This window comes from Rhipicephalus sanguineus, chromosome 1, assembly GCF_013339695.2.
Source record: "Rhipicephalus sanguineus isolate Rsan-2018 chromosome 1, BIME_Rsan_1.4, whole genome shotgun sequence".
NCBI classification, from domain to species: Eukaryota; Metazoa; Arthropoda; class Arachnida; order Ixodida; family Ixodidae; genus Rhipicephalus; species Rhipicephalus sanguineus.
The window spans coordinates 179,762,094-179,773,127 of record NC_051176.1 but is presented as its reverse complement, the minus strand read 5'-3'; the positions used below and the strand labels follow the sequence as shown (position 1 = coordinate 179,773,127).

Below are 11,034 nucleotides of genomic sequence, written 5' to 3'. Positions count from 1 at the left end.
AAAACGGCTTAGATGTAGACCTCTACAAGACCACAGCAAGTGTGTCGCAGCCACACCGTGGATTTGGGCGTCACAAAACGGGCACGATGCACCATATGGGCCACGGTAATGTTGCGCCCAGGGAGTTTTCACAGATGAAGTAAGCGTAACCCTGACACGAAGCCTTCGATGTATCACACGAGGTCTCCGTGTGGGTCATAACTACCTGGTGGTCTAAGAGATCGTGTGGTACGTCGGAGGCTTCCTTTTGCCTAGAGCACCTGTCTCTGAGCATCTTCAGGAAAATGCGGAGGAGGGTGAGGTATACCTTGTGGGTGGGTTGTGGAGGCAGCAAAATGGTGAATGCTATGCGAGAGTGATGTAGACTGATATACTCGGCGTATATCGCGGATAGCTTGCGTCGAGTCAGTGCGTACCATAAACTGAGAACATCTAGCAACTTTAAGACACGGAAGCAGCGTGGCCAATCCATCACGTATGGCGACAACCTCAGCAAGATGTGTCGGTGGTGCGGGATCGGCAATATACGAGCATGTCTGGCCAGCCTCTGGTATTATCGAGCACACAAGAGCGGTGTGTATCGTTGTACCACTAACACTGGAATCAGTGTACGCTACGACAGGGGTATCGTCTTTGCCATAGGCATAATGAAGACGGGTGCGTGCGCAGCTACGCTGATGCGCTTACTCGTCGATAGTGTTGAGTTGGGACTTCTGTTGCAGTGTTGTCGACGAAGTGATACGTGGCAGTCCAGTTATGGCCTGCATAACTTCGCGGATAATCGCCCTCAGGCGAGCCCCTTAGGCCATCGTGAGATGATGCAACTAAGCGTGGTAGACGAGCAGTGGTTTCAGTATAAAACGGACAAGTAGGCGAGCCATGTCGGTGTTAGCGCGACCAGAAATTCTTCGAAATCCGCCGTATCAGATGGATTGTTTCTGCAGCCCGTTGTTTTGCTCTCTTGACCCAAGGTCCTGCATATCCGGAGGCAGCCATTTCCAGGCGAAGCACGCGGATATTTGAAGCCTCGTGTAGAGGCGGCTGATCCAAAATAACTGCACAGGTCGATATGCCAGTAGACGACTCCCATACTTGTTCGCAACCGACAAAAACGTCGTTTTTTCACTAGAGATTTCAAGCTCTACCTGGGCACAGCCATGCAGTTCATAATAATAATATCTCGGGTTTAACGTCCCAAAACCAAGATATGATTATGAGAGACGCCGTAGTGGAGGGCTCCGGAAATTTCGACCACCTGGGGAGCCATGCAGTTCCGTCGAGGGCCTTCTTAAACAACGTGTCCTTGGCGACCGATTTCAGGATGCTTTGAAGAAACGAGGATGTCATCTGCGTGCATTATGTATTTTGCGTGGTGTATTGCAGCGAGCTTCCATCCTAGTGGGAGGAGGGCAAAGTTAGAGAGAACTGGTGTGAGCACAGATCCCTGTGAGACACCCCTATTCGAAATAAACTGTCCAACTGGTTTACCAGCTAAGCGAATGGAGAAAGCACGATCGTGGAGAAAGGCCCTGACGAATGCGCAGACTCGAATGGGACAGTGAAGCCAGTGGAGAATTCTGACAATAGCATCATGGCTCACGTGGCCATATGCTTTGCGAATGTCCATGGACAGAATGGTGCAAGTCCCTCGAAAGCGGCCTCCAACGAGAACCATGCACGAGAGGTAGGCAAGGTCATCTTCACAGCCCAGATACGGACGGAACCGGATTTGGCCAGGATGATACCAGGAGTATCTCTCGAGCCACCACATGATGCATGTCTCGAGCATACACTCTATCACTTTGCCCGTGCGTTGAGGTGAGCGTTATCGGACGCATGTGGGCGATATTGCCTGGAGGCTTTCCTGATTTGGGAATGGGAACCATTTCTTCGTTCCACCAAGAGCCATGAATGGTTCATATAGACAAAGCTTTGTTTATGACCTCCAACAGCACATGTAGAGCCTTGCCTTCCATGTTTTTGGGAAGTTCACGAAGTATGCCATCCGGTCCTGGTGCCTTGCACAGTTTTTATTGGTCTATTGCTGCCTAGAATTATGCCATAGTGAAGTCAGCCTGTACGCCCTCTATGTCGGCGAGCGTATGATGCGTACCTGCATTCGCTGGCAAGCAGTTTTGAGTAGAGAATGGACGCGGTGCATGTCCAAAGCAGGAAGGAATGTGTGGCTGACGGTTTCGGCCAATACTGCTGGTGTCTGGCCAGAGGCTAACCGGCCGCAGGCTGCGGGGTCAGGAGGGCGTCGACCACGTTTCAGTGCTCGAATTGTGCGCCAAATAGAGGCGTTAGTCGCCGAAAGCCTTTGTGATCGTGGCGCGTTCGTGGCGCCGAGCTGCTGCTGCTGTAAGGCTTCCAACCGAATGGCGCTTGCTGTGTGGTCACGTTTTGACGTTGCTTCTGCTTGACGGAGCGATGTCCATAGGCGCCGAACCTGCAAATCTGCAGCGGGTCGCGATTCATCCACCCGCAATGTGCGTGCCGCACTTTGACAATGCGATGGGTTCGAGAGGCAGTGAAAGATAGGACTTTCTGAAACCACCCTTTATTGATCCCAGTCTACCACTCGTAAATAGTTGCATTTCGATGGAGGTGACATGCTAGACGCCCGTCTACTTAGATTTAGGAGCACGTTAAAGGGGCCCTGCAACACTTTTTCAGCGTGGTCAAAAAACGCTGCCGATCGGTAGTCGAGGCACTTGAGAACACGCGAGCCTAACATTATAGCGCAGCACGCGGCCTGGAATTTACGAATAATTGTCAAAGACAACTGGCAATCGTACCCTCTTCTCTCGACAAATGATGTCATAAACCCAAATGACTGCGCCATGAACCCAAAGTCCGCGGCCATTGGCTGATTTGAGCATCGTGAGCTGCATAGCTACCGTGGCCGCCGCGAAATGCCACCACGTGCCCGCGCGCTCACTTGCAATCACACTGAAAGTAAGCCGCGCGTTCGCAGAAAAAAAAATCAAAGAAAGGGCTCAAGGTCATGACGCGCGCTGACGAAGGGAAGCATCTTGTTGCCCCCTTGTCATTCCTCTCCCTGCGTAGCTTTCACCGCGCTCGCAAGTACGAAAGGAGAGCGAAAGCGCTTGAAGCCTGCGAGAAATCCCCGTAACTCCGCTCGTACATGACGAATTCTAAAAATTTTTGCGGCAGTCGATTCGTGAGGCAATAAGCTTTTTTAATAAAGGCATTCGACGATTACTTGGAAAAGTGTTCCAGGGCCACCTTAAAGAACACCAGATGGTCAAAATTTCTGGAACCCTCTACTACGGCGTCCCTCTTAATCACATCGTAGTTTTGGGACGTAAAACCCGAACAGTTATTATTATTATTATTATTATTATTATTATTATTATTATTATTATTATTATTATTACTCGCGAATGATAAATAACATTGAGCGCTGTATTGCAGGACAAGCTTATTTTAAAAGTTTGACAGTCACATCTAGGATCGCCTGCATCAGATCCGAAGTGCTCGTCTCAACAGAACATCGTTGAGACGTAAGGTTAGCTTTGCGAAGTGGTACGCCATGTGCGGTTGCCGTCCGACAAGAACAGTTATTGTGTCCTCGTCTACGTTATTGAACACAATAACGTAATTATTGTGTTCAATAACGTAATTCGCAACATTAGTTACTTTGTTCACTGACGTAATGATGTAGTTATTATCTTCTGGCCGATTTGTGGGAGCATAGTAAGGTCTACTGACCGCTCGCAGCTGGACGTGCAAGTTACGCGCTGCTGCATTTTTTTGTCCGAATGCTTCGGCAACGACTGCCGCTCAGCCTTTCCTAATGCAGCCACTAGCAGACGATAAGGCGACTGCGTCCAACAAAAAATGGCGGACGCGCCCATAGACGCCGGAGCGCAAAGCGTTATGAATATCCCGTATTGCACAGTGAACGCTGTTATCTGTGCGCCCGCGTCATTTATTGTTCTTTTCCTTATTTTTCCATCCGCTTCCCCTTCCCCCAGTGTGGGGGTAGAAGACCAGATGAAAGTTGGTTAACCTCCCTGTATTTACTTTGGCCTCTCATTCTATCTCTCTCGTTTGGAAATAACGACATACTCAGCAAAGCTTTTTTTTTTTGTGCCTCTCTCATGAGAAGACATAGTTTATTATTTTGTGGCCTATTTCAGCCGAGGTAAAGGTGCCGTCACTGCGACTATGGCTCCACAATTGTGGGTCATGGCTGGCAGGTCGAACGCATGCGAGAGCGTCGCCGCTTGGAAAACATCTTTCACGAAGTCGGTCCATAGAAGACTTGACACTTTCAAGGTCGCGGCTAATCCGTTCGAAGTCAGAGGTTATAGCGGCTCCCCCTCTTATCACAGCATGTCGCGGAGACTTCTTGCATTCATGCGTATTTCATTTTTATCGGCGGTTCGTGACTTGCAGTGCTCTCTGCAGCGGTAGGAGCATCCACACTGGATTGCTCCTGTAGCTGCCACGCGATGGCGCTGCTTCTCTGTATTTGCACGAGGTTTCCATGGGTGCTTCTTGCAGTTTTTGGCGATTATTTCAAGACACTTGTGAACGATGACACGGTAGAATGGCTGCGGCTGAAAGAGAAACTGCGTGTATAGAATCGTCACACTCAAAAACTGCAGTTTTGTGTTCACGTCCCGATCTATGTTTCTGCGACATTTCAGCTATCTTCGGATGTTTTTCTTCAAAGAGCGCCACCTCTCGCCACCATGACGAATCGAATAGTTGAATGTAATCGTTGCAAAAGTAGCAGTTCCACTAAGAATATATGTGGTAAGTGGCCCCTAGAGATGTGGAGTTTTTCGCTTGTCTTCGCATCCTCGCATGTGAGTGTATCTCACTGAGCGCGCCTCACTTGCCGTGGCAGTTTAGAGGCTAAGATAGGTTGATACTAGGTGCGAGGACACGGGTTCGTTTCCCAGCCACGGCGGCCTCATTTCGATGGGACGAAATGCAAAAAACACCCATGTACTTGGATCTAGGTGTACGTTAAAGAACCCAAGGTATTGGAAATTAATCCCGAGTCCTCCAATGCGCCATTGCTGACAATCATGTTGCCGTTTTGGAACGTGAAACATCGCAATTGAACATAGATAACTTGGGCACATTTTATTCTTTCAGAAACGTCGCGAGCACGAGCCTAGCAACATCGAAACCTGCAGATTGTAGAGTTCTCCATACAATTCTGGGATATTTAGTTCCTAGATCTGCCGGTATCGTCTGTAATTTATGAGACAATGTTTACTCATAGCGCCGCATTGCCGTGAAGGTCAATCGCGAAATCTGAACTTTTCATGTTTAATTCGTTATTGTAACAGATGTGAATTGTCCTAAACTGCAATGCTGCGTACACAAACGGAATCAAAAATAGTTCTCCGTAAGCTATTGCAGTGAATAAGTGCTTGAAACAATGTTAACAGGAAGTACAGCAGTAGAATACATGCCTACGTTTCTTTCTCATTTCTCTGTTTTCATTACTACACACCTCGCACTGTTCAACCTGCTTAAATTCCAAAGCTATATCAATCAAACTGTACAAAAGGACGAACACGGACCAATGCTCATGGAAGACAATATGCTTTTTAACTCAGTAAAACAAACAAAGGACGGAGTAAACGTACTGCTAATTGCACAGGAGACCCACACTCCTAGACCTGGAAAGCTTGGTACTCAGTTTTTGTTTGTCATTTGTTTTCAATAGCTTACTAGTGCCACTTAGGCATATGCAGTGCGAAATGAAATAGTTGAGCTCAAGGTAATGTGCCGAAAAATAGCCAGGGACCAAGTTTTATCACGTTCGCGATGTCCTTGAATCGAAATAATTTAATATCGCTTGCTCACACGCAGTAGTCGGCATCCCCTCACGGAAAGCTTTCATTGCATGAAAAGGGCTTCTTAGCTACCGCAAGGTATTCTTCCTTCCCTCCCAGGAGTACAGCCCTTACCTGATGTGTCCTACCACCATCCTCCCCCGCCTCCTCCACCACCGTGGCCGCCGCCGCCGCCGCCGCCTCCGTGGTGTCCTCCGCCACCGAAGCCGCCGCCGCCGTATCCTCCTCCACCGCCGCCGCCGCCGCCACCTTTGACAGTAACGTGATAAGTAGCAGTGCCACCTCCGCCTCCAACAGCGCCACCTCCGAATCCACCGCCATGTCCACCGCCGAAGCCGCCGCCGCCGCCGCCGCTGAATCCACCACCGTGGACTCCGCCACCGACGCCACCGACGCCACCACTGATGGGTTGCAACGCCTTGACCAAGTAGGCAGGGCCAGCCTACATGGACATCGATTCGTGCGGCATTGTAAACATTGTCAACACCGTCAGCATTGCTACAGCTGTCACTGGTATGACTGCCAGACTGGTCTGAGCTTCGTGTTCTGCATTTAGCTGCCTTTTAAATGTTTGTCGCCCTCGCAATAGCGATTACTGTGCGATTTCAATAGCGGTTTCAATAGTATCTTCGCGTCTTGGTTGGCAAAAATATTTCACCTGATTCCAGCATAGGGCTAAATTTCCCATGCAAGATGATAGCTGCAAAACGACCAAAAGGAAGGAAACGAAACATTAGCCTTAAATGGTCATATAAACAATTTAAGTAAATTACCACGGAAAGACGATGTGAACACTCGATTCTTTTGCAGAACGTCCCGTGATCTTGGCTGGAACGCAGTGGTACTGTTGGAAATTACTGAAAGAACTCAATTCTTTCAGGTTACTCTGAGAACTTGAGAACGTTATGAAGTTCCTCTGTAACCTGAAGAAACTCGCAGCTCGCGTGGAACAGCGCATGCGCGGCCCGTGGCGTCATCCAGTATAAGACACATGTGGCTAACGAGACCACAAGGTAGCCTTGACTGAGTTCACATATCAGTGCGTATTTCGCTTTAAAAAACGCGCTACGTTAACCTATGTGAGCACCATAGGTGCAACGGGACAGCGCGCCATTATGGTGCACGAGCCGCAACGTCGCTCGCGCCGTACCTCGGTCGCCGCCATGCACGAGATGAAATTAGCAGAAAACTGTCAGCGTTTGTCGGCAGCCAATCCAATAAACATCGATTCGCTTAAGCAAGTCAATTGTAACAACCTTTTTGCTTTAGTTTTTGTCACGTCGTGCCCTTCCTCAATCAGAACATCGCAACAATACCAACGCACGATGTAATGTATCAACGCAAATTAACACCTCGAAAATGTACGGTTAAACATGTATGATCAGGTTACTAATTGTTCTGCACCCCGAGTAGTGTTAAGAACGAGTTGCGGTATTTAAAATGCACCCACTTTCACGCCGAGCATCCCTGACGCACGCAGGCGACCGAAGCGCACCGTCGCTTCGTTTGGTTGTGAAATTGTGAAATTAAGCCTACATCCTCATACTGTATATTGTACTATTATGAAGCTGCGTTCATATCTCGATTTCATTCTTTTGATAAATCTAGGGAATTATTATCTAACCTTATCTTCCTTTTTACACTGCAGCTGCGTCATCTACCCCTTATATATCTTGGCTTCAGCATTAGCTTGGCGTGCAAAGAAAAAGAGTGCAAACCTTGTACGCTCCTACAACCTGGCCACCGCCGCCGCCGCCACCACCGCCACCGTGGTGTCCACCTCCGCCGAAACCGCCGCCACCGAATCCTCCGCCGCCGAAGCCGCCGCCGCCAAAGCCACCACCTCCGTGGTGACCGCCTCCGCCACCACCACCTCCGGTTGATCCGAGGCTCTTGATTTCAACCACAGATGTGCTGACTACGGCTCCGCCACCGGCACCGCCACCACCTACGGACACACAACCACGAATGAGTGCCTTCGCTATGCAGGCATGTTCGCATGTTCGTCTCTTCAAGAAGCCCTCATCGCCTACTGTGTATGATGTCTCAAAGTTCTCGCCAAAGGCTGTGCACACATATTAATAATGCTGTGCAGAGCATTATTATCAGTGAGCAGCTTTAACTTTTTGTAAATATTATCCGTCTTCTATAATTATGCTCGATATCATTTGCAGGCTGTTAAACATTATAGTGCCTAAGCTTTAAGCAATTTTGTGCAAATTTGTAGCTTTAAGTGACAAGTTCGCTATAGTCGCTATTCATTCATACCAGCTTTCATTGGGAAATTCAGTTTAGAAACAGTATCATTCAATACAATTAACAGTGCATTTACGATAACCCAATATACTTGATATGGCAGCTCCGACTAAAACTGCGATTCAGGGTAATATATCACAGTGAATATGTCTAAGAAAGGCTAAACGTCGTTTAAAGGTGCACGTTGTTTAACGATATATATTGCTTTCTCGTAGAGGTTGGTTCGGACACAGCCTGTAAACAAAGAAGCACGCGCAATTCTTCATAAAAAGTTTCCTGTACATACAGCTTCAGCAAGCTTGAAGCGCTCGTGAGGTCTCGAGTTCTTCAGGCCTTGAGACACGTTGATAAATAATGCCGGTAAACCCGCTTCTCAGTTCTCCTTGTGGCGTTCTCATTCGTGAGCAATACCGAAAATTAACCTAAGCTAGCCACTGGAGCAAAATACCTAAATTTCCGGCAAATTCTTTTTATCAATATATTTGTCGTTAACTTTCGTACGAAACATAAGCATAGCGCAAATTTTGTCGACATAGTTAAGTAAACGCTCTCTAAACTTTACTTCATGATTTCACGCTGTTGCGGGTCATTTACGATTTAAGCCGTATCACGGTGCTTTTGTAAAGCTTTGATAATTATAAGAGAGGCTTTCTGGATTTTTCTGGTATTCCTACGATAAGAACAGTCTGCACTGGAGATCAAACAGTAGCCTACCACCGCCGTGATGACCACCGCCGCCGCCGAAACCACCACCGCCGTGGCCACCGCCGCCAAATCCACCGCCGCCGAAGCCTCCGCCGCCGCCGCCGCCAAGGTTGCCGGCGAGGGCGAGGCCGACTGCAGACAACAGTATCTGAAAAGGTATCCAAACATAGTAAGTTAATTGCGCATCCTGGCTACTTGTACTTTCTGGCACACCAGGTACAGCATCTGTCGGCCATTATTTGTGTAGAAAGAGGTCGGAAATGAGAGAGAGAGAGAGAGAGAGAGAGAGAGGAGAGGAGAAGGGTGAAGGAGAGCTGCGACGACGTATTCCCGGTGGAGTTCTAATACATAAAGCAGTCAATGTGACATCACTTCATATAAGAGATCTGCCACCCAGTCTGACCCAGTTCCTCACAATACGAATATAGGAGAACCGGCTCAAGAAGGAAGATCGCGATCGGCCCTCCCGGGTTTATCTTTCCTTGAGCGTAATGTTATTGCGTTTTCTCTTAGATATTGCTGTCCCTCCTGATTTCTCTTACGTTGAACTGCGTCCGATCTGAGCTCACCTCACTTTTTTCCCTCCTTATTCGGTCCGTTTCTAGCGCCATTTAGAATGCGAGTCCTGTTGGTAGGCGGATATGTGAATCTCAGAAGCAGCGGATTTCACGTTTCAAGTAGATTCTAACACTAACGGAAACCTCGAAAACTCGTCGAACAATATGAACGAGACGGACAGCCTTTACAGAAGACAGACAACGTCACGAATTGCGTGTCCTCTGTATATAGCCGCTCCAGTGACGACAGTGGCATTATTATTTCAATCTATGCTGTAGGGACCCTGAAGGCGAAAAATTCGGACTCATGGCCCAGCATCGCGATATCAGTCCAAGGAAGAAGGCAACATCAACACCACTGGACAAGAACCCCGAAAATAAAAGGCTGCTTAGGAAGAATACAGCTGCGCATGAATTGGCTCTTGCGATATTCAACCAAACCTCGAACACACTTTAACTCACGGAAGAAGGCAGAAGAGACGCGTGCCTCCGGTGTCTACATATGCGTTGAATAGGGCAATCCATCTGAGATTAATGATTCGTTGCAGAGGTTTAAGGTATAGTGGTATATGGATTTGTAATAAAAAAAAATTGTCGAATGAGAATTCAACTGACGATGCCTTGGAAGACAAAAAAAAATACAATAAAAAATGACGACAGTCGAGGACATTAGCGCTGTAAGTAAAAACAAAATTGAGGTAACAAGACGGACATTTAAAACATAGCACTCCGTTAAATAGTGGCCGCCGTATCGCCGTCGAGTGTTACCACGTGCGACATGCAGTGAAATCCATCGAGAGTTGCGCAACGGGCCGGGGAACGCAGTGTACGCCGTCGGCGCCGGCGATTTGCGCCGGTCGGAAGCGAGCGTTGGGCTTCTCGGACTCACCAGGGAGCGCATGGCGATACTTGGACCAGCTGAGCAGGGAATGCCCGCTGTGATGTAGCTCCGAACTTTCCCCGTCCTCCCTTTTATACTGGCTTCCTCGGCAAAGCGAAAGGGTGATCGACCTCCTTTCGTTCTTCTCCGCGCTTTTTTTCGAGTTGTGCGTTTTGTTGCCGGCATTTTTTCTCTTTGATCTCCAGCCACCTCTCTGCCCTTTCCCGGGCGCGTGAGACAAACTCGGCCGCCGAAAGTGAAGGCGGGAGAGGAGGTGCACACGGTGGGCCAGAGAGAGCGCCGACGTATCCCCACAGCCGAACACGCGTCTTCGCGGAGTCGCCCCAGATTTGAAAAGTCCGCCGCTGCGGCAGAGCGCTGATGGTGGGCGGCTCGTTCCGTTGGCCGGTCGAGGAAGTGGTGGGCCTTCTCTTCGCAGGAAGCGCCAGGAAGGAAAACGTTTTGTTCCTATGCCACGGGGCCCACTTATTTTGGTTCTTTGTTGTTTCTGGCACTGCCTTTCAGAAAGCCCTATACTTGCCCCGCACCGTGCACCCCTTGATGAGGCCGCTATCGTTCGTGCTCGACGTTGCTCATAGATTTTTCTCGCCGATAGTCTCGTCACCGGAACACCGTTGTTAACATGCTCGTTTTACTGCTCCAGCTATGGGCTTGCACCGGGCCCTGCTTTGCTTTCGCCCTGACCTTTTGTCGTATACGTGATGTTCTTTATTCCGTACTACATCTGTTTTCTTGCTTTCTTTTTTTGCGCTTATTCTTTTTCCCCGTC

At 48.7% G+C, this 11,034-nt stretch overlaps 1 protein-coding gene across 1 annotated transcript; it reads right to left on the bottom strand.

Moving 5' to 3' along the window:
• Positions 1-5,966: 5,966 nt before the first annotated feature.
• Positions 5,967-10,265, bottom strand: LOC119380478 (acanthoscurrin-2-like). Its single transcript, XM_037648987.2, has 4 exons — positions 10,254-10,265; positions 8,817-8,955; positions 7,565-7,794; positions 5,967-6,288 (listed from the first exon to the last, which is right to left on the bottom strand). Exons 1-4 carry the CDS (start codon positions 10,263-10,265, stop codon positions 5,971-5,973), a joined length of 699 nt encoding a protein of 232 aa, XP_037504915.2. The 3' UTR covers positions 5,967-5,970.
• Positions 10,266-11,034: the final 769 nt, after the last annotated feature.

What these genes read in the sequence shown, in the direction of transcription:
- LOC119380478 (XM_037648987.2), bottom strand. An exon ending in CGGTGGTCATCACGGCGGTG is followed by an intron (nt 7,795 to 8,816) that starts GTAGGCTACTGT and finishes GTGTGTCCGTAG; the next exon opens with GTGGTGGCGGTGCCGGTGGC. An exon ending in AGGTTGTAGGAGCGTACAAG is followed by an intron (nt 6,289 to 7,564) that starts GTTTGCACTCTT and finishes ATGTCCATGTAG; the next exon opens with GCTGGCCCTGCCTACTTGGT.